General features: G+C 48.2%; 2 protein-coding genes across 2 annotated transcripts in view; both read right to left on the bottom strand.

Moving 5' to 3' along the window:
- LOC119457437 (uncharacterized) overlaps positions 1 to 11,078 on the bottom strand; it is a 263,718-nt gene extending 252,640 nt beyond the window's left edge. The window contains exon 1 of the mRNA XM_037718989.2: positions 10,743 to 11,078. Within this exon, the coding sequence (XP_037574917.1) occupies positions 10,743 to 10,818 (76 nt within the window). The 5' untranslated portion in view covers positions 10,819 to 11,078. The remainder of the gene's footprint in view (positions 1 to 10,742) is intronic.
- Positions 1 to 27,179, bottom strand: part of LOC119457436 (uncharacterized) — a 742,184-nt gene that overhangs the window by 658,969 nt on the left and 56,036 nt on the right. The window lies entirely within an intron of this gene.

Below are 27,179 nucleotides of genomic sequence, written 5' to 3'. Positions count from 1 at the left end.
TCCATTTCGTTTCTTCTACTTCATCCATGTCAACTCTTGTCTGTCGTTTTCGCTGAGTAACAACCACTGATCATTTCCACGAGCGTGTAAAAACGAAGATTACTACTACTACTACTGCATGCTACTACTACCCCTACTGCTACTACTATTACATTATTATTAAATAATTATTATAGAGGAAGTACAACAGTGAAAGCTTTACATGAGATCCAACGCAGTGTTTTAGCATAAGTGATGCAATTGTTCATTTGCGTTTATATAAAAGTTTTCATGTGTTTTCAAGAAGGCCAATCACCCAAGAATAGCTCTGCAACAGATGACGCTGCTATTAATGAATGAGACCTACTGGAACCGAATACACATCTGTGATGTGTAGTGCGCGACACGGTGCGGTGGCAGGAGACTGTGATATGTGTAGTGTGCGACAAGGTTCGGTGCATTTCAAACAAGAAGCAGACGACAAGGAGAGCGCGCGCCGCTCTACCGCGCCACGCCGTAAACGACGACGCCGAAGACCGTCCGGCGCGTGAACACGCGGCGCAAGAAAAGAAATCAAAAGAAAAAAAGCCAATCCAATCACAGAGGAACACGGAGCCTCGAGCAGCCAATGAGAAATCGACGAATCGACCAGAGCAGCAGAAAAAGGAGCCGCGCTGGCAGTAGGGGGAGGAGTTCCAGAAGCGACACCAGGACAAGGTCGGCCACCGGATCGGGAGTTGAAGACGGCCGTCGGGTTCACCCGAGCCACCAGGACTTCACCCGGCTGGGGCCTCCTGCCAACCCGTTCCTGGGAGTCGCCACTCTTCCTGATCGTCAACCGCTGCCCGAGGCCGGCAAGCGACTGCGCCCGTGGGCAGGACGAGAGCTGTCGGGCTACGGGCCCGAGCTCCACGGCCAGCTGCCCGGCCAGAACGCCGCCGCCGTCAACCCCTGCTGCCAAGCCGCCTGCCTTCCCGGGAATCGCCACCCTGCCCGATAATCTACTACTGCTGCCCGAGGCCGGTGAGCGTCTGCGTCTACGAGCCCGAGTGCCACGATCAGCTGCCCGACCAGAACGCCACCACCGTCGACCCGTGCTACCGAGCCGCCTGTCATCTTCCACCGAGCCAGAGCTGTCACGCTCTGGCAGCCTGTACGACATTCCCACGCAACGACTTTTGGTGAGACCAACACCGCTTATCTCGTCGTCTCGTCTCCGCTTCGCCGCGTTGAGACTGTAGTGCATATGCACACCCGCAGCCTGCCCGAACTTGCCTCATAACATTAGCGTTCCAGCTACGTGTTTCCATGTTATCTTTGTGTGTTTGTTTTTATGGGTTAATTTTCGTTTCTAGTTTCATTAAAAGTTTGTGTGTGTGTTTCCTAACAAACGGCTTTGTCCTCGATTGGGTTCTGGGAGGCTCCGCCTCAGAGAACCGCCAGAAAATATAACACGAAAGAACCTGCTCATCACAACATCTATACCGATGGTTCCGTATCATCTACCAGTTCTTCAGGTGCCGTTGTCATTCCGGCTACGAAAACCACACTCAAGTTCAAACTGTCACACGTCACAACATCAACGGCGGCAGAGCTTACTGCCCTGCGTGCTGCTGTACAATACCTCCTGCAAGAGACACCTCAGAAATGGGTCATATTTTGTGATTCTAAGGCAGCACTTCAGAGTCTGCATTTTGCCATTTATCACAGGACTCATGAGCAGCTGGTATATGAGATAAGAGAAGACCACCATCAAGCTATCACTAGAGGGCATGAAATTACACTTCAGTGGTTACCGGGACATACCAGCATTGCTGGTAATGACCTCGCCGACGAAGCCGCCCGGTCTGCTCATCTGGAAGGCCGACCAGTCCCAATCCCCTTATCCAGGACCGACGCTGCAGGAAAACTTCATATCGTGGCTAAAGCTATGACACACAAATATTGGTCTTCTCTTAACCCGAAGTGCCATCTCCATAAAATTGACCCATCCTTGAAGCTTCAAGTGCCATCAAACATTTCCCGCTATGAGGCGACAGTATTGTGCCGCCTCTGGCTCGGGTTGGCATTTACAAAGGCCTACTCGTTCCGCATTGGAATGGGGGATACGCCCATGTGCGACTCTTGTGGAACCAGAGAAACAATTGAACATGTCTTATGTCTCTGTCCCCAGTTCGACGTCGAGCGTGAAGCTCTCCGGACAGTACTGAACCGGCTGGATTCTCGACCATTTTCAGAAATGAAGATCCTTGGACCATGGCCGTATGCGTCGATGGCACAGAAAGCCACGAAAGCCTTGTTGCACTACCTTAAGTCGACAGGTCTTGGCGACCGTCTGTAGACTTCGTTCGAAGTTTCAAATGTGCGCGAAACTGTGCTCTCTATTTCCTTTCTCTCTCTTTTCATCCCTATACCCCTTTTCCCCAGCGCAGGGTAGCAAACCGGACGTGCGTCTTGTTAACCTCCCTGCCTTTCCTCTCTTCTATTTCTCTCTCTCTCTCTTTCATGTGTTAAATCTGTCGATTTGATGCAGATTGACAGTGCAATCAACATTCTCTGGCTCACTTATCGTGATTATTATTTTTTTTCAATTACCATTAACGACATCCACAATATAATATCTCTTAGGCGAACTTGAGTGAACTCTGGGCTTGGGCTTCCGTGTACAGGTGAGCGATAGTATACCTGTATACGCAGGTCCTCTCTTTTCCTCGCACCACCCGCACCGCCGTTAGCCGAGCGTCGTGAAGCCGTGACAAGTGATATAAGTCGTTCTACTCGGCACAGAGCAGCCAACCTGGCGGAAACAACGCCGGTATACCACTTGCTTCAGCTCTTGTGCCATCCGTATCGGCAAAGGCGCGTTCCCACCACGGCGTCAGGAAGCACTTCTGGCTAAAGTCCCTATATAAGAAAAGTACCACCATCCTTTGATAAACACCGCTTCTCTCTCTCCTGTATCTCCGATTGGACGATGATAGCGCGCGCTTTTCACTTCTTTATATTTTCTTTTTTTCCGCATTAGAGCCATGTTGAAAGTCCTCTGCGCAGCCGCAGTCGCCGGCGGCGGCGGCGGCGCGCGCCCGGCCTGCAAGCTTCAACGTGGACTTTCTAGGTGCGCCACCGCCGACTTGGCTTTCGCAAGCAAAAAGTAAAGAAAAAAGCAAGCGCTTTAGGAGAGGAGGCGGCGGAGGAAAGAGCAGATGGCGGTACTTTTCTTATATAGGGACTTTACTTCTGACCGCTTAGGCCGGAGCAGCGGTCTCAACTCAATTGCGTGCACTCGAGCAGTATATACACTCACCCTCGTCTCCGCGCAAGAACTGAGCCGTGCTCCCTCAAGGGCTGCAGAAGATAGCGTCAACCTTTCCCTTTCCCCACGAACCACTTACAGAACTATCTGCACCATCTCTGAGCATGACGTAACGCCGCGCACCGGGGCTGCGCAAATCGCAATGGAAGTGGGAAAGCTGCTTACTCTGTGCCGTGCAGACGGACCGTTGTCCTCTACAGTAGTCATTAATGCGAAAGCATTACATGCGCCATGAGGCAGAAAAGCCGGCGTCGTCCGCAATGAGTGGTAGCAAAAATCAATGTAACGTCATCAGCGTCTTGAATGAAATCAGTAGTAATACAGAAGATAGTAAATGGTATGACAACGTTAATTAGTAGTAATTATGGGTAGTTATTGTCAATTAAGGTGAATTACAGTGAAGTGAATTAAAGTTAGAACAAGTTAGAGTAAGGTGACTTAAGGTGGAGTAAAGTGAAATAAGGTGAAGTAGATTAGAATGGATATAAGTGAATTAAGGTGGATTAAAGTGGATCACAATATTAACTCGTAGCTACTTGGCCATGAGTTCTGAATGGTTGCGGTCTGGTGTCTAATGAACGCAGAGAAAAGAAAGCGATGAATGGATCGCGAACAGGTTGTAATAATTAAGAAGTCTTTATTGCTGATAACTAGGAGAAGTCGATCATAATGCTTTCACATTCAAATCACGTAAGGATACTTAAGTGACAGTCAATTTTTTTGCGTATGGGCTGCCACAGGGCTAACGCTTTAAACCCCACCGCGCCTCTATACCCGCCATATAAATCTTTGGAGTAAACCTTCTCTGGTAATAACGTTCATGATCCAACGTTAAATCCCGCCGAGCTTGGCTACGTCATAGTGCACAGCTATCGCTTTAAAGTCAACCATCCTTTTAATCTTCGGCGCCAACGTCTGTCACATCCAATTATCCTCGCGTTGCAACGGCAGCCCCCGCTACATCCGAGTTGCACTCCAACGCCGGCCGTATGCTGCAGACTGCACTGTCATTGCTTGAAGCGCCTGCTGCGTCACGGCGCGAGGCTCCTCCTCGCCAGAAACCGGCATGTACTTTCAGCACGCGCTAAGACTGCCCCCCCCCCCCCCCCCCCTAACCACTACGATTAGCAACATATAGGTTTTAAAAAAAAACATTATGGGGTTTTGCGTGCCAAAAACCACGATCTGATTATGAGGCCCGCCGTAGTGGGGTTCTGATTATGAGGCCCCTGGGGTTCTTTAACGTGAACCTAAATCAAAGTACACAGGTGTTTTCGGATTTCTCCTCCATCGAAATGCGGCCGCCGTGGCTGGGATTCTTTCCCCCGACCTCGTGCGCAGCAGCCCAACACCATAGCCACTGAGCAACCGCGGCGGGTAACATCTAGGTGGCGTTGTTACTAGAACTTGGAATGCCTTCACGGCACCACCTGAAACAAAATGGCAGACTATTGCTCAACTCTTCAAATCAGCTATGCTGCTTAAAAGTACGAGCACAACGAACATAACGTATAACTAGGTATCACTACTGACTCGGCATCATCACTTAATAATGGTAACCAAAGATACTCGTGTAATCACTTTTTTATTGATGCCAATGACGACGTGCCAGAATCAAGGCTACCACTGTCATACTAAATAAAGTGATTTGTAATCGCAAGTGACTGGGTTATACCATCTCGTAGTTTTTATAATTGAATCAGTGTTTATATGACTTTTCATTTGATATCCATTAAGCTATACTGTATAAAATGCGAGAGCATTGAACTCAGTGTATCACTAGTGATCAGTAATAATTGCGCGTAATCGGCTAGCACTGGTAACCAAATAAATAATAATTTATCCGATCAACAATGGGTCAGTCTTGAACACTATATCACTAATTGTCATTTAATAAAACTACACCTATAGCCTCTTGACAACTTTAGAACTTCCGGTTAACCTCCCTGCCTTTCGCATCTCATTTATATCTCTCTATCTCTCTCTCTCTTTCTTTAGAACTTCATTGTAATCAAGTTTGCCAGGAAAGAATGACTGTTGTACTAGATTTCGAAGAACTTAGCGTTCTTTTGATATTTGCTTTATTTCACCATTATGGCACATCAGTACAGAACAAAAATGTACATAAATGGTGAGGATAGCGGGGAAAAAGCTGCTTTTTAGCAGCTTGACTAGCCCCGCCACCCCCTGCTTACAACGACAGCAACGGAAACAAGCTCACAGAGACAAATTTCAAGCAATGTTATTTTTTTTTATTTTTTTTCAAGCTCATACATTAATTGCCCAAAAATGATAAGAAGTAGGGGGGGGGGGGGAATCCTGCTAGAGGACTTGAGTGCGTAGACACATGTAAAAGGGCACGTTCAAAGGAAATCATCACTGATTATATAGCGTACAATATATATATATATATATATATATATATATATATATATATATATATATATATATGATTATAGCGTACAAGGTAAAACTGCTGCATGACTAGAATACCAGACACTAAATGTCAGATTACAAGCGAAAATCACCGGTTGTCCTGTAGGCTTCTGCCGCGAAATCGCAAACAAGACTTGCAATACCAATTTTGGCTCTACTTTTTCCATTGTTTCACTTACCATGATTTGTGATACTTTGTTTAGCAGCCTAGGAGAACAGTAACCAGACTTTAACATTTGGTTGTTGCAAAATATTTGGTCAGCTTCAAATATTCAAACATGCCAAATAGTTCATTTTGGAAATACGAATAGTGTTGTGTACGTACTATTCGATTGGTATTCGAAGCTTGGAATATTCGCCCGCCCCTAATTGTTTGGTTTACTGCCCCGAAACTATGCAGTGGGTCATAATAAATATCGTCACCGCTGGGCTCCATGAAAACTTTGGCCATTCAGGTTTTTTTTTTTTTTTTTTTTTTAAGCGAAACTTTATAGTCTCACACGTATCGGCGGCGGTGGTGGTTTTGGTGGTGTCACGCTGAAAAGTGGGCCGATCCTGGCGATAGTACAGAAAGGGTCCAAGCTTAATGGCACATATCAGGGACAAAAAAGAAGGAGAGAAAGAAATACAGAGAAAGAAAGAAAATCACCACGAAGGTCAGAGAAAGAGAGATAGAAAGAAAGGAAGAAATAGAAAAAGAAATAAAGAAAAAGAGAGAGACGTAGAAAGAGAGAGAGAAATAGAGAAAGAAAGATGATGTATGTTTTGATTATGCACAAGAGAGAGAAAGAAAGATAGAGAGAGAAAATCACCACGAAGGTCAGATACACAAACGACAAGCTTCGCTTACCCCCATTTTCTCAACAGGGGAAGGGCTGGTGATTTCACTCGGGCACCCAAAGCAGCGTAGACAAGCACTTTTCCATTGCGCCTCCAAATTGAAATGCGGCCGGGAGTCGAACCCGCGACCTCGTGCTACTCAGCAACCACGGCGTGTCCGAAGCTACTAAACCAACACAAGAAACACACAGCTCAAGCCAGAGCCTCCAGAATCCCTCCTTTTTTAAGGGAACCAATGGCACGATTAGTTCTTAGTTGCAATCAGATGAAGTCGACAGGAAATGAAGCCAGGGAAAGCATAGGAGAAAACTAACCGTTATTTTTAACTGAAATTATCAATTTTCTCTAGCACCCATCTCACGATGAATGTCGACATTAATGCGAATAGCATTAAGCAATGTATCGGCACATTGTATTGTTACTGCAGACACACGAAGTGGTAATCTCGCTGTCAACCACAGTGTCAAATGTTACCACGACGCAGTATATCTTGTTGCGGTTGAGCTTGAAGAAAGGACGGAAATCAGACGATCTTGACAGCAGGGGATTGCTGCTTTATTAGACGGGTCGAATGGCGTCTCGGTACAAGCGTATAGTACAATGCACAACTCAAGATGAAGATCACACAGATACGGCCGTCGGCTTTTTATAGCCAGCGCCCAAGTGCAACGCCAACGCGGCAACGCGCAGAGCTGCTGCCGACGCCGTCCGCGTTTTTTCCGCGTTCGCGCTGACCGCGCTTGTCTTCGTAACGCTACGTCGAAGGGCCGCATAACACCGTAGTATTTGGATGTAACATCCCTCCCCTATTAAGCCAAAAGTCACGTTACACAAGCAAACACCAATGTTCTTTTTTTTTTTTTTTTTTTTTTTTTTTTTTTTACAGCAGTAGCACAGGCTTCGTACAAGAACAACATATGCAATTACTCATTGCCTTTACGTAGTACCAATCGTACATCAGCCGTTCCGGCGGCCGTCGGACACGGGTGCTGCGTCGAGGCGAGACTTGGGGGGCAGCATGGCTACTGGTAGTTTCTGCATGTGTGTCACCGGTATTATTGCTTTTAGGGAGAGCTGCCCAATCAGGTTGCGCATCTTGTTCAGCGGCACACTCAGGCACGACGTTTGCGGCCCTCAAATGATCTGCATGCACAAACCTCATGCGCTGCTGCACACGAACCAAAAATGTGACATCATACACAACTTCGATCACTTTTCCACGAAGCCATTTGATGGTTTACCCTCTGACCGATTGCACCATGACTGCCTCGCGCCCAACGGGCTTGTCTTCGTAACGCGACGCCGAAGGGCCGCATTACGCCGGAGTATTCGGATGTAACAGTTGCAATCCCCAGTTGAAACTCCGTGGCATCCCTACTTCGTTGCAATGACCCTCCTTCAAGCGGCCGCGCTCGACGCAGAGGTATGTGTTGCGAATAGGGCGCTATCACTTTATTATATTCAAGGTGTGTCACCTTGGCACATCCATTCTGGGGAATTCGCCCAAATTGGGCACATACCAAAATCACATACACACAGTCCCGAAGTTCTCTCTGTTCGGGCGCATACCCAGTGACCCAAGTCAGTATAGATCTACCAAGTCAGACAGCAGCAATTGTGCATTCGAGCACATGCCCCACGTTGTCTGCTCGGCAAGACTGTACTGCATGTGACTCTCCTCCCGTAAATGTCCAGAAACATACAAAGCACAAAGTGGGAGGAAGAGCCAAAGAAGGCTATCCCTTTATGAAACAACAGCTAATTCCATCTAAGCTTTCCTTGTCTTTACTGTCTGAGGTTAAAGCATTAGCGCGAAAATTGGACAAAGACGGAAAGGAGAGCACGCGACAGGATCGCTTCTTTCCGCCGTTGTCCAGTTCTCGCACTGAAAATTGCTGTTGTGGTAGTTGCCCTTCTCAATGATTGTGGCGCATAGACACAGAGGAGGATTGGCCATGAATCGGGTGATTAAGGGAAATGGACAAGAGGAGCCGAATTAAATTGACAACCGCCAATTGCAGATAAATATTATAGTGTGAGGGTAGAAGTAGAAATAATATCCACACGAAACGCAGAACTTAAGATTATTCGGAGAAAACAATTTAGCATGATAATCAATCCGATTCAGTACAATAATTTTGGACTGCCAAGTAAACATTTCTGTTCCTGAATGCAAAAAAAAAATTGAGGTTTGTAATATATACTTCCTTTTCTTATCAGAGAAACACCTAGAGCACAAAAAGAAAAATACCTATTGTCTGCCAGCACACAAGCTCGCTCATTTTACTCATCTTCATTGCCTTTCGGAAGCATGCGGGGGCATATATTCCACTGAGCCTCTCTAAAGCGGGCGCTGCTGCGCCGCCTCACTCCGGCGCCCCTTGTATACCGACGCCGAAAGCCCTAAGCCTACATCCTGTCCCCGCCGCTATACTGCAACCGCGCGCGCGGGCATGGCAATAGCGAGCGAACCAAGTGCCAGACACGCCTCGCATCCAAATCGAGGTCACCGCGCGGAACTAACCGTTTTTTATTTCTGTTCCTCCGCGTCGTCGTTTCATCCTAGTTTGGATAGCCTCGCTCGATCCTACCATTAACCTTATACACTTCCTCTTTCCTTGCGAGCGCCTTCCTTCCTCTTCGCCTTATCATCCCGGATTCCTTCGTTCGTGTCGCTGCCAAGCGCTAGACCGCAGCTCCATTCGCTTATTATGCAAGATTTCCCCTGTATCCCTCTGCAACAAGGCAAGGCTGGTTGTTCTATTTCTTCTTTCGAAAAGCGTCCTACTGTGTCGCTCGTGTGGCGCGTATAAAGCATAAAGGATTGAGATGTCCGGATGGAAATTATAAAGCACACCGAGGCAGATACAGATATTCCATTTCCTTCGCGCGATTCGAGGCCGCCGAGAAATGTTTTTTTTTCTTTCTTTTTTCATAAGCCCACCCTTTACACAACACTGTATGTATAGATAGACGGAATAGCTGATTTCGTAATTCTTCATTTTAGTTTCTGTGTCCAAAAGTGGTTAAATAAATTAAAAAAATTGAGGGACGACGCGACTGCTAGTATTGAATAGAGGTCAGACATCGCTTCTCTCTTTCGTCTTTATGCAATCGTGCCCTTTTTCTCTTTTTGCCTGGATGTTAACCTGAAATGTGGAGGTACGTCACCAATTGTTTGAGGATGGTAGTTCTATGCGCAAGTTGCCAATGAGTACTCGGAATAAATGTTCGAAAGTTTTACGGGTTTGGGGAAAACAGGGAATGCAGCCTCGTCAGGAACATCGGCAGTGACACAGCGGTGTCCTCGCAGGGCTTTGGCGCGCGTATGTATGTCGCAAAGGGCCGTGGAAAAGAATGCTGCGTTAGAAAAAATGCGGGGACCGTCGGATACACGTACAGGCGACGACATGTGAACACATTTTTCCGCTTGCGTGACTTTCGATGTCGACGCTCCCCAACGCTGCCGTTTGTAGGGATAACGTCGGGGAGAAAGGCTGCACCGTGGGAGAACGGGAAGCGAGCGTTTCTCCAGAACGAACCGGTGTGAAATAAACATTCTCGGCTATACAGTGTTCGTGCGTTGTTTGAGAGCGCGCGCGATGTCGAATGTTTTCGTGCGCCACTACTTCAATTACGACATAAAATAGGCAGTCTGAGGCCCGAACGAAGTACCGCTGAGGAACGGTTGGACGAGAGCAACATGGCAAAAATGCAGAGCAAAGCGAAATATTCGCGTGCGATCGAAAGCGCCACTGATCATGTTATGCTCCATATCTCGGGAACTTTTCAAACGTACCATATTTCAAGCTTGGCAAGCCGAAAGGATTGAAGGCTGGAAGAAGTGACAGAGTAAGAGGTGTAAGAAGTGGGATGTGAACAAGCAATCAAGTGACGCACTCGCCAACGACACGGGGAATAAGGAGGCATGGGAAAGGGCACTGGTGGCGCTTGGGTAATGTACACGCTATGGCGACGACGCTGCGTTTTCCTCACCGTACTGCGCATGTATGGATGCCATGCTTGAGTGAAAAAAGAAGCTTCACCGACGTGACGCTGGTAGGCGGGTACAATAAACAAAGGTCGACTGCATGTTTACCCGAAACTGCAAACAGCGCGCGCTCGAGGAGCAAGCAAAGGGCAAGCGGGTTTTCAGTGGGCTGTGGGTACTTACTGAACGCTGCTTTGGCGTACTCCGTGAGCAGGGACACTAGCAACAGGAGCAGAGGCCACGACGACGAAGTCAGCATTCCAGGCACAGCCGTTGTTGTCCGCGCTGGACCGCGGTCATATCGCCGCGAGACGCCGCAGTTTACCGCGCTGCTGCTGCCGCCGCCGTTCAATGCCGCCACCTGGGGGGAGAGAGCTTGGCTGGATCTCGTTCCGAATCTTGTCGCAGCGCGCTCGCTGGCGCGCCGACGTCGGCAACCGGCCTCGTGCAACGGGCGCCGCTGCCCTTTTCTCCTTCTGTTATCCCCTTTCGCTTTTCCCTCTAGGCCCGCGCCTTCGTCGTACGAACGCGGTGTTGCTTTCTTAGTCGCTTTAGGACGCAGGTCCGGAGCTCGAACGCGGCTGGAGTGACTATCTCCGCTTCAGTTCCTGCCGTTGAGATTGCTTTGTGTTTCAACTGTTGCAACTGGTGCAGTCGAGGGTTGACAGAAGTGGTGAGTAGATGACAGAACGAAACCAGCCGATGATGAACAAAACACGAGCGGGCGGCAACCATAAAACGAACAGGCGTCGTACAGATGACCACAACTGGAAGCGCAGGGGCGAAGGGGGTGATGTGGAGCGATAGGAAGCTGAGAGAAGAGGAAAAGAGGCCAGGCAGAAATAAAGGAATGCGCCTTTCCACAGTCGAGGAGAAGCGAAACTTCTCCGTCGTTCACTGACAGCTAAAAGGAAACTTTTTGTTCCAGAAACAGCTGTTATTTCACTGGGCCAGTGACAGCACGTAGCGTAGGCAAAGGAACAAGTGCAGTCGAGATAGCGAGTCTTCTTCTTACTACACCGTGCGCACAATCTTCGGGTACCCTACTGAAGCAGGGCTCTCAGCGTCGGTACACTGACCGCTCCATTGTTCCCCAGTGCTGTTCCTGCGTTCTAGGCGGTAGTGGTGGAGGCGGGGGGGGGACTAGTTTCCTATACAGATTGAGGCAACTCGCTTCCCGCCGGTTGGTTGGATTCTTTGCACGGTAGTTCTGTTCTGCGCCGAAGCACTCACACCCGTGCACACACAGACACCTTTAAAAGTGGGCAAAAGAAAACTATACGCGCACCCGTCGATGGTATCACGGAGGCCTCTCCGCACGGGCGCGAAATTGACACTCCTCCTTCCGCATCCAGTGTTTTGGATCGGCTCGGATCAGCTGCTGTTCTCGAGCCTGTTCTTCTCTTTGACCGTGCGTGCGGCGGGATCGGGAAGCGGGAACTTCGCAACACAAGTACAAGCACGCACACACTCACTGCTACGCGAGATGGTTCAGCGGGCAGCGCCGAATACACTGGCGCACAGAAAAAGAAGGGAGTCGCCGCACCGTGCGACACAAAATGAAAGGGAATAAAAAAGATCAAACGAGGAGTGAACACCGCAATCCGGCCACCACTAGCAACGGAGAGGAACGGCGCTGCTCGGGCCGCGGAGGGAGACAGCATGGAGGATAACGGGAAAGAGGAGCATGCTAGGGAAGGAAGGAGCGTCGAAGGGAAGGAAAAGAGACGCTAGATATCCCCCCAGAGTGAGCCACCGCTGCTCTCATCGTTGCTATGGCGGGCAGCTGCCGCGAGTTTGTCTCTTCCTCATGTTCCTCTTGAAAACTCCAGCCGCCGTACGCTAGTTGCGAAAGGTCGGTTATGGGCGCGGGCGGCTGTACGCGAAGGATAGGCACAGGCGAGTAAAGAACTGGCAAGAGTGATAGAAATGGGGGAGAGTGGGAAAGGTAACCTTGCTTTAGGGCACAAGCAAGAGTATCAGGGAGAGAGAGTGGGAATGAAAAGGCGTTCAAAACAATATTCCAGCGCCAGCCAAAACCATGGCAACGCTTGGCCCTTTCCCCCAGTCTATCGGAACCGAGGAGATCTGCTCTCTCGCCGTTGCCGTGTTCGTGCTCCCCTATTTTTTTTTTATTTTTTTTTTTTGCGTACTTGCTTGTGCGTCTTTTTTCGCTGGTTCCACCCGCGATTCTACTTTCTGCCCCTATTTGACGCTCGCTCTATCATCCCGTCTCCCTGCGCTCCCATCGTCCTTTCTCTGCGACCCTGGTTGCCAGACACGGCGCTCAGGGTCTGGTTGGCAACAGGGCGCAAGGGCCCGACGCGGCGGCGTTTATCGGCTCCCAGGTTCGAGAGTGTGACCTCCTCACCTACATTTTCTGGCAACGACAGCGCCCCCAGTGACGAGGCTATGCTGAGCTCGGCCGTCGACGCCGCAGCCGCCGCAGTTTCGCGCGCGCCCTTCAAGGCCGCTCTTTGTTCACAACTGCGCTTCGCTTGTTCTCCGATCTTCTGTGGGTTTTTCCCTGGTAGCTTATTGACTTTCACCGAAGTTCACTGATAAACGAGGTGCACGCGGGTCTGTATGGGACGAAGTGGCCGATAGGAAATTGACAGCTCTTAAAATCAACTGCTATTGCGCATTGACGTCAGCATGTAGCAATCGTTATCAAGACAACACAAATAGCTTCCCGGCTACGATGGAGGGTGTCACGTATTTGAACAGTAGTTAACGCCTCTGCTGTGCAGAGATAGGCGAAGTACTCTAAACAGGAACGGCCACTTCTGCAAGCTTGAAATCACTCTAACAATGAAATTTGCTAATCGAGCACATCGTAGCAGCTTGCATATTTGAATTTTGAGAAGATCGCGCCATATTAACTCATTTTCACCACGGGTTCAGCAAACGGTTCCCAACCGTCACACATTCGGCCACAGTCGTTCATTTTCTTACTTCTACTTTGGTACAGGTGACCAAGTAGACCAAATTTTTTTTGGAGTTTAGGACATCGTTCGAAGTATGCAGTTCTGCACGATAAATTAATTTATATATTAGAGCAGGTTAGGCTCCCACACTCATTTGTATGATGTATCCCCGTATATCTCATGGATTACCATCAGTGTTTAGAAATTGATGGACAACAATCTGGCGCTTTTCCGGTCACATCTGTGATTCCGCAGAGGGGTGTCCTGAGACTCTAGCTCTTTTTTCAGTAATATTGTGAACATAGTAGATGATCCAGTTAAAGTTCGCCTATTTGCAAATGACTGCATACGTTTTAATCAGATTAAAACGAAACTGTTTTGATGCTGGTGGCGGTTTACGGCGAAGGTGACTGTGCACCGCATGAATCTCCTTGTCATTGCGTTCCAGCAAATGCTCAAAGCGGATCAGTGGTCGTGTTTCAGTCAACTTTCCCGATGAACGCTGTAACTAATGCGTTAGCATTAAGAATGTCAAAAAGAAAAAAATGTATGTATGTATGTATGTATGTATGTATGTATGTATGTATGTATGTATGTATGTATGTATGTATGTATGTATGTATGTATGTATGTATGTATGTATGTATGTATGTATGTATGTATGTATGTATGTATGTATGTATGTATGTATGTATGTATGTATGTATGTATGTATAAATTGCCACCTGTAGGTCGTGGGTCGGTGGCAAGAGTGGGTCGAGCCCAAAAGAACAAAGAAGGCCGCTAGCCCCTTCCCTGCTCGAGCCAGCCCCGACGGACGCGTTTTCCAAGAGCCAGCTGCTCTACGGTTTATTAACCTTCTATACAAGACAGGCCGCCAATGGAAACTGAACCTGGCAACGTTCAACACGCGCACCCTCTCGAGTGAGGCTAGCTTAGCAGGACCATTTGAAGAATTATCAGGCATTTCCTGGGATATTATTAGCCTTAGTGAGGTTAGAAGAACTGGTGAGGCTTACACAGTGCTGACTAACGGCCACGTCCTCTGCTACAGAGGTCTTGCAGATAAGAAAGAATCCCGGGTAGGATTTCTAGTGCATAACAACATAGCAGGCAACATTGATGAATTCTACAGCATTAATGAGAGGGTAGCAGTCGTCGTAATAAAGCTAAATAGGAGGTACAAAATGAAGGTACTACAAGCCTATGCCCCAACCTCTAGTCACGATTATGAAGAAATAGAACAGTTTTATGAAGATGTTGAACTAGCAATGAGAAATGTGCAAACTCAGTATACTTTAGTCATGGGCGACTTCAATGCAAAAGTAGGGAAAAAGCAGGTTGGTGAGCAGGCAATTGGCAACTACGGCATCGATTCTAGGAATGCAAGAGGAGAAATGTTAGTAGAATTCGCGGAAAGCAATAGGCTCCGAATAATAAATACCTTCTTCAGGAAGCGCAGCAACAGGAAGTGGACCTGGAAAAGCCCTAATGGAGAAACAAGGAATGAAATAGATTTCCTACTCTCTGCCGATCCAAGCATAGTGCAGGATGTAGAAGTGTTAGGTAAGGTTAAGTGCAGTGACCATAGGTTAGTGAGGTCTAGGATTTTTCTCAATTTGAAGAGAGAGAGAATGAAATTAGTCAAGAGGAAACAGGCCAACCTAGAGGCAGTAAGGGTAAAAGCAGACCAATTCAGGCTGGTGCTTGCAAACAAATATGCAGCTTTAGAAAAGGAAGATAAAGACAACATAGAGGTAATGAATGAAACGGTAACTAGGTTGATCTCAGAAGCAGCAATTGAAGTGGGAGGTAGGGAACCAAGGCAACCAGTAGGTAAGAGAGAAAAAGGTAAAGGAAAGACAGGGAGGTTAACCAGACATTATCTCCGGTTGGCTACCCTGTACTGGGGGAGGGGTAAAGGGATTCGACAGGAGAGAGAGAGAGAAAAAAATAAGTATAAAAAAGGGGGAAAAGGAAAAAGAAAATCACACACACACACAAAACAGAACTGTTTCTGTGGGCATAGTCACGCAGTCTGAGAAGGCGTTCTAGTGTTGCACAGTGTCAACGTCTCATCCTACGTTACACAGTGTAGAGTCACAATTTGTCACACAGTGTAGAGTCACACAGTGTAGAGTCATAATTTGTCACAGAGTCCGGTGTCATTAAATAACGCAACAGCGCCTTCAAGGCGGCTCGCGCTGTTTTTCGTGTAGGCCAGTTTCCAAGGAAGTTTATTTGCGTTATTGGGCGTTTGTCCAGTATATATATCGTGGCTGAGAGAGCTGCTCTCTGCGGGTTAAAGCGAGGGCACTCATAAGGAAGGTGCGCGATTGTTTTGTTGCACCGGAAGAGTGTTGTAATCACAGTCGGTCAGATGGGCCGGTGGCTCGCAAGAAGCGCAGGAGCGCCTGCACGGCCTTCTTCTGTGACGTTAAGTCCAGTCTGTGGCGGAGAATTTTTTCTTCCGACAGAGGCCGGTCGTCCAATTGGTTGAACACGTTGGTAAGAGAATGTCTTTGCGCACTGTACTGCGGGCAGGCGCACAAAATATGTTGAATCGATTCTTCATTGCCGCAGTGGTCACAGGCTGCGCTGTCGGCCATTCCTATGCGGAACGCATAGCCGTTGGTAAACGCAACGCCCAACCATAACCTGCACAAAAGAGTTGCGTCTCCTCGGCGAAGCCTTGATGGTACTCGAAGGCTTAGGGTTGGGTCCAGAGATAACCAGTAGGTAAGCTCTCCCAAGAAACAAAGGACCTAATAAAGAAACGACAGAAGATGAAAATGTCCAACTCAAGAGATCAGATAGAATTCGCTGAACTGTCAAAACTAATCAACACGAAAAGAGTAAGGGATATTCGAAATTATAACGTGGGAAAGATTGAGGAAGCCGTAAAATATGGAAGCAGCATTAAATCAGTAAGAAGAAAGCTTGGCATAGGACAAGGCAAGATGTATGCACTGAAAGATAAGCATGGTAATATCATCAGCAATTTCGATGACATAGTAAAAACAGCGGAAGAATTCTATACTGACCTGTACAGTGCCCAAAACAGCCAAGCTACATTCATTCAAAATAGTGATGAACCGGATACAGAGGCTCCTTCTATAACTAGCGCTGAAGTTAGAAGGGCCTTGAAAGACATGACCAGGGGAAAAGCTGCTGGAAAAGATGGAATAACAGTAGATTTAATCAAAGATGGAGGAGATATCATGCTTGAAAATCTTGCGGCGCTTTATACGCAATGCCTCACAACTTCATGTGTACCAGAGAGCTGGAAGAACGCCAACATTATACTAATCCATAAGAAGGGAGACGTTAAAGAACTGAAGAATTATAGACCCATTAGCTTGCTTTCAGTATTGTATAAAATATTCACCAAGATAATTTCCAATAGAATCAGGGCAACACTTGACTTCCGCCAACCAAGAGAACAGGCTGGCTTCAGGAAGGCATATTCTACGATGGATCATATCCATGTCATCAATCAGGTAATCGAGAAATCTGCGGAGTACAATCAACCTCTCTATACGGCCTTCATAGATTATGAAAAGGCATTTGATTCAGTAGAGATACCAGCAGTCATAGAGGCATTGCGTAATCAAGGAGTACAGGAGGCATACGTGAATATCTTAGCAAACATCTACAAGGATTCCACAGCTACCTTGGTTCTCCACAAGAAAAGTAGAAAGTTAACTATCAAGAAAGGGGTCAGGCAAGGAGACACAATCTCTCCAATGTTATTCACTGCATGCTTAGAAGAAGTATTCAAGCTCTTAGACTGGGAAGGCTTAGGAGTGAGGATCAACGGCGAATATCTCAGCAACCTTCGGTTTGCAGATGACATTGTCCTATTCAGCAACAATGGACAATTAAGGACAAAGGGTTAAGTTGGCCCCCCTGAGGCCAACTTAACCCCCCTCTTTTGTTTAACCCCTTTTCTTTCCTTGCCCATTTGAGTACTGCAACTAAGATGTAAGACGCGCAATCGTCTGCACACTCACAAAAAGCGCATTTTTTGACAATTTCCCGTGAAGAAATTGAAATTAGTGCTATTTAGATGTTATTGGCAAACTGTCAACCCCCCCCCCCTGGCAGAGATCCTGGGTACGCTACTGTTACCAACTTTACCTACGAGCACCGACACCTGTTCCGCGGCACTTCGTTAGCGTTTGCAGACGCAGTAGCAAACGTTAACAACTGTTTCACGTCAGAAGTAGTGGAGACAGCAGACACGTCTCTGGGCCATCTCGACATCAATTCTGAACTGTCCACCGATAGCCAGGCAGCACTGCGCAAGCTTTTGCTTGAATTCAGGACCTACGTCGTAAATTCTTCCAAGGTACGCCAGACTTCCATCACTACACGCAGGAACATCACGTACGAAAACGCACGCCCGATACACCAGCACCGCGAGACACACGGTGCGATTTTGCGTGCGATCCGTCGTACGACGCGTCGGAGTCCGACTTGCCGCATACGACGATTCGGGACACATGGTACGAACGACGTGCGATGCGTAGCTCCGCCCACAACCGGCGGCCCTGCATGGACGCTCGGAATACTGCGGAACTTCGCAAAGTGAAAACAAACGTATTTGCACAGTTCTCTAGTTTCGCACAAACGATCACAATAAAAACGCGTCTGTGCGAGCAGCGTAGAAGTGTTTCCGCAAAGCCGCGTCCGCAGTGTGGGCTCCGTCGACAGCCGCCGATGGCTAGGAGCTGCCAGGCCTAGCTCGCTGGGCCGTCGAATCCGAGACCGGTGTCGCTTGCGACACGACCGCTTGTAGCTCGTAATAAACCTCCTACGTCTGTCAGCACAACGTGCACACAGTTATGTCGCGCTTAAATTGCGATACATTTGATTTTATCGGCGCGGACGAAAGCGAACGATCAAGCCAGGCGAGCTTGCGATCGCTGGGAGACGGTATATAGGCCTAGCTCGCTGGCCGTCGGATCCGCGGTCGACAGCCCTTGCGATCCGACCGCAGCTCGTTATAAAGCGCCCATATTCGTCAACACAATCAACGTCTGAACATTTATGTCGCTCATAAGTGACAATACAATTAGTTTTCCCGACGCCGTTGGTAGCGATGAGAAAACATGCCAGTCAGGCGAGCCGCTTCGCATAGACGACTGTTGCGGCGTCTGCGCTGACCGCTTCCGAATCGATACCACGTCAAAGATTTACTACTTAGCGCAACGTTTTATAACATACACAACTTTGAGTTCACTTCATTCTATAGGTTATTTCGTGTCAGAAACAAAGTGTACCCGATTTTTGTGACGCCGTCAGCGGCAAAGAGGCCAGCGCCTCGACGAGGGAGAAAAAAAGAAAAACATCACCGGGACGATCGGAGTGTAATCGGAGCGCTTGCTCGCCGGCACCGCCCCGCCGGCTTTACCACGTCACCATGACGTACACGCTGGCGGCGCTGTCATTGGCCGCGGCCGTCCGACCGATCGCACAGTCGTACGACTATATCCAGCAGGTTGGTCGCATGCGGCGGCGGCGGTCCGCCGCCGCCTGCAGGAGAATATGTTGAAAACTTGTTGAGTGCGGCGGCCGATGCGGCGCGTCGTACGACGAATCGCACGCAAAATCGCATCGTGTGTCTCGCCCTACCCCGTGTCGGCAAAAGAACGCGAAGCCATACGTACGCAAGTATGCTTGACGATGGTGTCATCGAACCTTCCAACTGCCCGTGGTCGTATCTGGTTGTTCTTGTCAATAAGAAAGACGGAACGCTACGCTTCTGTGTCGACTATCGCAAGCTCAACAACGTGACTAAAAGGGACGTGTACCCGCTGCCGCGTATCGACGACTCGTTAGATAGACTACGGCGTGCCCACTATTTTTCTTCTCTCGATTTAAAAAGCGGGTACTGGCAAATCGAGGTAGGCGAACGCGACCGCGAGAAAACAGCCTTTGTGACTCCAAATGGTCTCTATGAACTTCGAGTGCTTCCTTTTGGCTTGTGTTCAGCCCCGGCTACTTTCCAGCGAATGATGAAATGACACTGTCCTTACTGGACTGAAGTGGCAGGCCTGTTTTGCGTACCTAGATGATGTGGTCATCTTCTCTGAAACGTTCGAGCAGCATCTTCACCGCCTGCGGAGTGTGCTAGAAGCAATCTGATCGGCAGACCTCACACTTAAGCCCGAAAAGTACCACTTTGGTTATGAAGAGCTCAACTTCCTCGGGCATGTCGTAAGCGCCAAAGGGGTCCTACCCGACCCAGACAAACGTGCCGCTTTGGCCGTATTTTTAGTTCCTGCCGATAAGAAGCCCGTCCGGCGCTTCCTAGGTTTGTGCGCCTATACTATCGCCGGTTTATTAAGTGCTTTTCGAAGGTAGCGGAACCCCTGACTCGCCTTACAAGGGACGACATGCCATTTGTCTGGCATAATGAGCAACAGGCCGCTCTTGCTGAATTACGGCAGCGCCTGCAGTCAGCACCCGTTCTTGCACATTTTGACGATGAAGCTGATACTGAGGTGCATACCGACGCCAGTAACATTGACCTTGGCGCAGCGCTCGTTCAGTGTCATGATAGAGTGGAAAGAGTTATAGCCTATGTCAGCCGCTCCCTGTCCCGTGCCGAGGCGAATTATTCGACTATGGAGAAAGAGTGCCTCGCCGTCGTGTGGGCGATCATCAAGTTTCACCCCTACCTCTATGGTTGTCCCTTCAAAGTAGTGACGGACCACCATGCCCTCTGTTGGTTGGCAAGCATGCGCGACCCTTCAGGACGACTGGCACGGTGGAGCGTGCGGCTGCAGGAATTTGACATCACCATCGTTTATAAGTCTGGCCGTAAGCATGAGGACGCTGACACGCTGTCCCGCGCACCCATTGATCCTGCCAGTCAGGAAACAGAGGACGATGACGGCTTCCTGGGCGCCATTAGTTCGTCGGACTTGAGCAGACAGCAGCGTGACCACGCTGAGATTCGGCCGATCATCGATCATTTAGAGGGCCGCGACACAACCATACCACGCCATCTGTCCCGTTCGTTGGCGTCCTTCTGCCTGATAGACAACGTGCTGTATAAGAAGAATGCCCGTTCGACCAGCCGTGCTTACCTCCTGGTGGTTCCAAGGGACATGCGCGACGACATCCTCTTCGCTTGCCATGATGAACCTACATCTGGTCATTTAGGGTTTTCACGAACACTCGCTAGAGTAAGCGAAATGTACTATTGGCCCGGGCTTTCGGCAAGCGTCAAGCAGTACGTTAAAGCCTGTCGTGAATGCCAGTGCCGCAAGACACCATCCGTTAAACCGGCTGGCTTACTTCAGCCAATTGAAGCACCTACCACGCCTTTCGACTAAGTCGGCATGGACATTCTCGGACCGTTTCCTCTGTCTGCCGACAGCAACAAATGGGTGATCGTCGCGACTGATTATTTAACACGCTATGCTGAGACGCAGGCGATCCCGAGAGCCATGGCCTCAGAGGTAGGTAGTGCAATTCTTCAAGCGCCACATCGTCTTGCGTCACGCTGTCTCCACTGTAATAACAGACAGAAGGACAGCATTCACAGCGCAGCTTATATGGACGAAGTTCTTTAATAAGCAACACCAGACATCGCAAGACGACCGCATATCATCCGCAGTCCAGCGGACTTACCGAGCGACTGATAAGACGGTCACAGACATGCTCGCAATGTACTCTACATCGACATTCAACACAAAACATGGGATCGGACCTTGCTTTACGTGACCAGCAAGAGACGACGCGCTTCACGCTCTTTCGCCTTCTCTACGGTCGTGAAGTACAGACGATGCTGGACGCTATGCTGCCGTTTCAAGGCGCTGACCTATTGACAACTGACGCCGAGGAATTTGCACAGCGTGCCGAGGAAGCTCGGCAGCTCACGCGGCTGCATATCGGCCAGCAGCAGCAGGCAGACGGACGACGCTACAATATCCGCCACAGGGACGTGTCCTACAACCCCGGGGACCAAGTTTGGGTGTGGACCCCCGTTCGCGGTCGTGGCCTCTGTGAAAAGTTGCTGAGCCGGTATTTCGGTCCGTGTAAAGTGCTCCGCCGCGTCAGTGACATAAACTACAAAGTTGTCCCGGACTCAACATCGCAGACACGGAGTAGGACACAAAGACAACCGAGCTCAGACATAGTTCATGTTGTGCGCATGAAGCCGTACATTGCGCGTCCATAACTTTCTTTTAGTTTTTTCTCTCATGCCCTTCTTTGTTTCTGCTTTTCATCTATCTTCGTGAGCTTGCTTCAGCGTTCATTGACTTTGCCAGCGTGACGTTTATGTTTTTGTTTTGGCGTACTTTCGCCTTGCCGGCCTTCTTCTTTTTTTTTCTTCTTACGCCTTTTTCTTTTTAGCATCGAGGCGATGCTTTTGTTCGGAAGGGGGGATATTGCCACCTGTAGGTCGTGGGTCGAAGGCAAGAGTGGGTCGGGCCCAAGAGAACAAAGACTACCGCGCGCCCCTTCCCTGCTCGAGCCAGTCCCGACGGACGCGTTTTCCAAGAGCCAGCTGCTATACGGTTTATTAAACCTTCCATACTACTTCTAAAGGCTCGTGACAGTACGTATGTAGCGCAACTGACGGTGGTCAGTTGCACTTCGCTGTAGAGGTAGAACTCGTGTGCCAAGTGACCTCTTGAACTACGCTTTGCAATTACTGTGGTGAACCCGGTTTCAATCACGGATCCGCGCCCTTTGTACGTGTAAAAATGAGAGCAATAATAGCAGTATGAATCAATGATCGCTTTCGCACGCTGGTGAAATTAGTGTAAGCGCTACGAGTACACTTCATTTTCCTCATCTGCGCATACTCGTCATCCCAACGTGGGCCACACCAGAGCATAGCACACTCTCTAAATTGTGTCGGGATATGGAGGGATGCCAACGGCCCTCTGCCTCGACACACCGAGCCCCGCGGTTGGCGCATGCCTGCGCACCAACCGCGGTCCGGTACAAGCTCGAGGAAACAATAGACGACAACCACGTGTACACTCGGAAAGCATTTATTACGAGTGCAACTAACACTTCGAGCAGGCCAGCTAGCTATAGTTGACACCGCTGAGGGTTCCCTCGAAGAGAATAATACACTAGGTGAAGAAGGGCTTCCGACTTACCAACTGAGGATTACGGGGGGGGGGGGGGGGGGGGCGGCGTTTGCCGCGGCAAGAACGCGGTTGACTAACCACGTGCGGGAATACGGGAGCGGCGGCAGAGACTTCCGCCGTCGCCGCTTGTTGGAGACCTAAGAGGACCCGGGCGATGTTCGCGGGATCTCACGTGACCCACCCGGTGGCGCTGATAGCGCTTGCGATTCCCGTGCGCCGCCCGCGGAAGGAAAGTTTCCCCTCTCCCAACTCTCCCTGGCACGCATGCGCCTGACGCGACGTTCGCTGCCCGTGCGGCGGTTATGGGCACCCGAGGATTCCCACAATCGAAGGTGGTGGTGGTGAAAAACTTTATTTCAAAGGAGACCTGCAGCCAGACCGATGCCTCATAATACAGACGTTAGTAGTCCCGTTCATCGCGTTTCGCTCAAACATTGGTAGTGAACCAACCATATTTGGTATATTGCGTCACTATCTTGTTTTGTTTGCTTCCATTACCACACTTTGTATCCGACACAAACAATCAACTTCGTCTCATAGGGCGTCGTCTTCTTTGTTGGTTTTGTGTGGCCGGCGTTCCCACTAGAAGCTTACGCTATACAGGGTGATCAAAATTAAGTTTTACGGTTTTCTTAAAATTGGGCACTGAGAGGTGCGTGAAGTTTACCTATGCAAATAATTTATGCGACCAGGGGGACACAAAGTGAGATGATAATTATCGCTGTCTGCCGGCCAATGAACTAAAATTGAATAATTCAGTTTCAGTGACTGCAATAAGAGGGAATGTTTGTATTGAAAAGTAAGAGGCAGTCGTGATTCTACACAGTTCCACTTGGCAGAATTCTTCTAGCATAGAATTCTTCTAGCATCCTTCTAGAATTCCTGGCAACCTGGTTGCACTATCAGCATGGCCGCCCCCGCCCCAGCTACTACTTATTCCGCCACTGTTTCTCGGCCAGCTGGGACATGCCACCGTACGGAACAAGGTCATGCAACTGCCATTTTTCCTGCAGGTTAGTACCTTGCAAACGCAAGTTGCTTCCTGTTCTAATGAATTGCGGTGTCGTGCCCACCTGAGCTGATAGGTAGTTGTCGCAATCAATTGTGCAAGTTGTTTTATTCCTGCTACCTTACTTTTCACATTGTATCACTTCTACTTGTACTGGCAGGTGACGTAGAATTGAACCCCGGTCCTGACACCGGCTCTGCTTCATCGCTCGAATCTATTTCGAACGCACTATCTCGTTTAGGATCTTCTCAAAGCACCGTGCTTAATGAACTCGCGCTAATCCGTACTTCCCAAACTAACATTGAAGCTTCGATCAGTGCACTTTCTGCTCGAGTTGACATCTTAGAAAAAAGAGTTGATGAAGTCCAGTCACTGGGCTCACAGCCTTCTTATGGCACAAGCGATTGCGTCGCTAATCTAGGTTGCCAATTATAAGTTCTGGCGAGAAAATGTGGCGACGAGGAAAATCGACAGAGACGTAACCTGCTGTTCTTGGGAATTCCCGATGCAAACAACGAAAGCAATCATAATTGCACGTAACCTCATTCTTGTCGGAGAAGTTTAACATTTACATTGCTGCGGCTGATTTAGAGCGCGCACATAGACTAGGTCGCTTCCAGCAAAACAAAAATCGTCCAATCATCGTTAAATTCGCACGTTTTAAAGATAAAATCGCCATCCTTGTTGTAGCTTCTAAACTTAAAGGCTCCTCCTTTGCGGTTCGAGAGGATTTCTCTGCGCGCGTGCGCACAGCCCGGAAGAAGTTATATTCGTTTGGTATACAAACGGACTCCCAATTTAAAATCCGTTTTGACAGGCTCATCATAGACAACAAACAGTTTGTCTATGACTCTAAGTCTGATTTAGTCATAGAAATTAAAAAAGTAGCCATCAACTCGAATCGCAAATCTTTCACTTTCCCACCCATGCGCCACCAAGAAGGCCCACGTTTCACACGATGAGAATTATGTTAGCTGATACTCGAAGCTTCATGCCGAGAAAAAGAAACACTGGAAACTATTATCTCAGATGATGACACTGGCGTTGTTGTTATCACAGAGTCATGACTAAACTCTGATATCGAGGACCACGAGCTTCTGAACAACACATCCTATAGCGTTTATAGGCGAGACAGGACCGGTCGTCGCGAGGGTTGGGTCTTGGTATTTGTTAAACAGCGGCTGGTCTCTTCTCGCTTATCTATTGAGAGTAACTATGAGCTACTTTCCCTCACGATAGTACTGCCGACAAGCACGACCATACTGATTTCTTGTTACCGTGCTCCTGATTGCGACATTTCATTTACGAACGAACCTAATTCCATCGTATCCGATCTAACCACCCGCTTTCCTCGTGCTAATCTCGTGCTATGTGGCGATTTTAACTTTCCGGATATTGACTGGGAAAACTGCACGGCAACGTCCCGAGCATCCAAAGATTTCTTAGAAATAGTTCTTATGTACAGTCTTAGTCAAGTAGTTACCAGACCTACTCGCAGCACTAACATTCTTGATTTAGTTCTTTCTACCAACTAATTCATTCTTTACAGTATGTTAAAGATGTTGGCGACCATAGCATACTGTTTTTTTAACATAGCTATTGAGCTCCCTGCCCGCCAGCCGTCTACTAAATATATCCGAGATTACAACAAAGCAAACTTTCCCGAAATTAACAATCAGCTTGAATCCTTCTTTGTAGACTTCCATCAATTAGCCTCTTCCAGAACAGTTGAGCAAAACTGGTTACTTTATAAACACAAACTTCTGTCTCTTATTGATGTTCCTCATGTGCGTATTCGCGGTGATGCCAGCAGGCCCTGGTATTCGAACAGCCTTAGAAAACTATCTAGAAAAAGAAAAGCGCATTTTCCGCGAACTTAAACGACGTAACAATCCGCAAAAATGGGGAAAATACTTTACGGTACTGCGGGAATACACAAGTTTGCTGAGGCAATCTAAACGCAAATATTTCCACCAGGATCTGCTGGGCATTCTGCGTGATAACCCTCACAAATTCTGGAACTCATTATCACTTAAACGTACTTCATGTCATGGTATCGCGTTGATCAACTGGGTTGGGTCACCTGTCCCAGGGGATCAGAGTCCCGATGTCATGAACTCTTATTTTTGCTCGATACTCACTAATGAACCTCCTACCAATATTCCTACCTTGCCAGCTACTCATTATTCAGAAATGCCGGCTGTTATTATAACTACTCAAGGTATCTCGAATTTAATCGATAACCTTAAACTTTCCAGTGCGCCAGGCCCAGATGGCATAACGGCTAAAGCCTTAAAGGGCCCCAAATCGCAATCTAGCCGCTTCCTACAAATGATTTTACTCAATTCATCGCCTATTCCACTACTCCGAATGACTGGAAGATCAGCCATGTCATACCTATAGTCCTATACACAAAACCGGTTGCCGTTCCAACCTATGTAACTATCGCCCTATATCCTTAACCTGCATACCTTGTAAACTTCTAGAGCATATATTGTATTCCAACATTTCATCTCATCTAGACAAGCATTCATTTTTCTTTCCGAATCAGCATGGATTTAGACGAGGTCGCTCATGTGAAACACAACTGTTCGAATTCACCACAGACCTTCACCTTCACCTTGACTCCCGTTTTTAAACTGATGTTATCTATCTTGACTTTGCAAAAGCGTTCGATCGTGTCGCCCATCGTCGTCTAACAGCGAAACTTGCTTGCCCCTTGTATTGTCCTGGATTGAATGCTTTCTTACAAACTGCTCACAGTTCACTGTCATCGATAACATTAAGTCGTCAAGTAGTCCAGTTTTGTCAGGTGTTCCACAGGGCTCCGTGCTTGGTCCACTACTGTTTCTAATTTTTATAAATGACCTCCCTAACAGCATTCTTTCGTCAATCCGGTTATTCGCTGATGACGGTGTCCTGTATCGGCGCATATCCTCTCAGAATGACCAACTAATACTCCAGGAAGATTTAAACAAAATAGTAAATTGGCGCTCGCTTTGGCTTATGTCCCTCAACGTTACTAAATGCCAGTACATGTGTGTAACTCGCAAGCGGCAAATCATTAACCACCAGTATTCTATTAATTCTACAGCCCTCACTCAAGTTGACTCTTACCGTTACCTCGGCGTTACACTCACTAATCAACTTACGTGGTCTACACACATAACGAATCTTATATAAAGGACTGCTCCAAATCACTTGGCCTCCTTAAAAGATCGATTTTTCTATCTCCTGTTCCCGTACGCAAGCTCGCCTACGAAACGTTTATCCGGACAAAACTTGAGTAAGCCTCCGCAATTTCGAATCCCCACCAGTCTTACCTTATTAACTCGCTTGAAGCAGTGCAGAATCGCGCGGCACGGTTTATTGCTTCAAACTATGACTGGCATGTGAGTATAAGTGGCATTAAATCATCCCTCACCATCCCTAGTCTAATACTTCGTAGGAAGATTTCACACCTTTGCCTTTTCCACAAACTGTATTATAACTTCCCACACCTTAGGAACACATTTCTACTTCCGCCCAACCGCACTTCTCACCGTCTGTTCAACAACCTGAGTCT

This window comes from Dermacentor silvarum, chromosome 7 (genome assembly GCF_013339745.2).
Source record: "Dermacentor silvarum isolate Dsil-2018 chromosome 7, BIME_Dsil_1.4, whole genome shotgun sequence".
Classification (NCBI taxonomy): Eukaryota; Metazoa; Arthropoda; class Arachnida; order Ixodida; family Ixodidae; genus Dermacentor; species Dermacentor silvarum.
The sequence above is the reverse complement of the archived record's forward strand: the minus strand, read 5'-3'. Positions and strand labels throughout refer to the sequence as shown.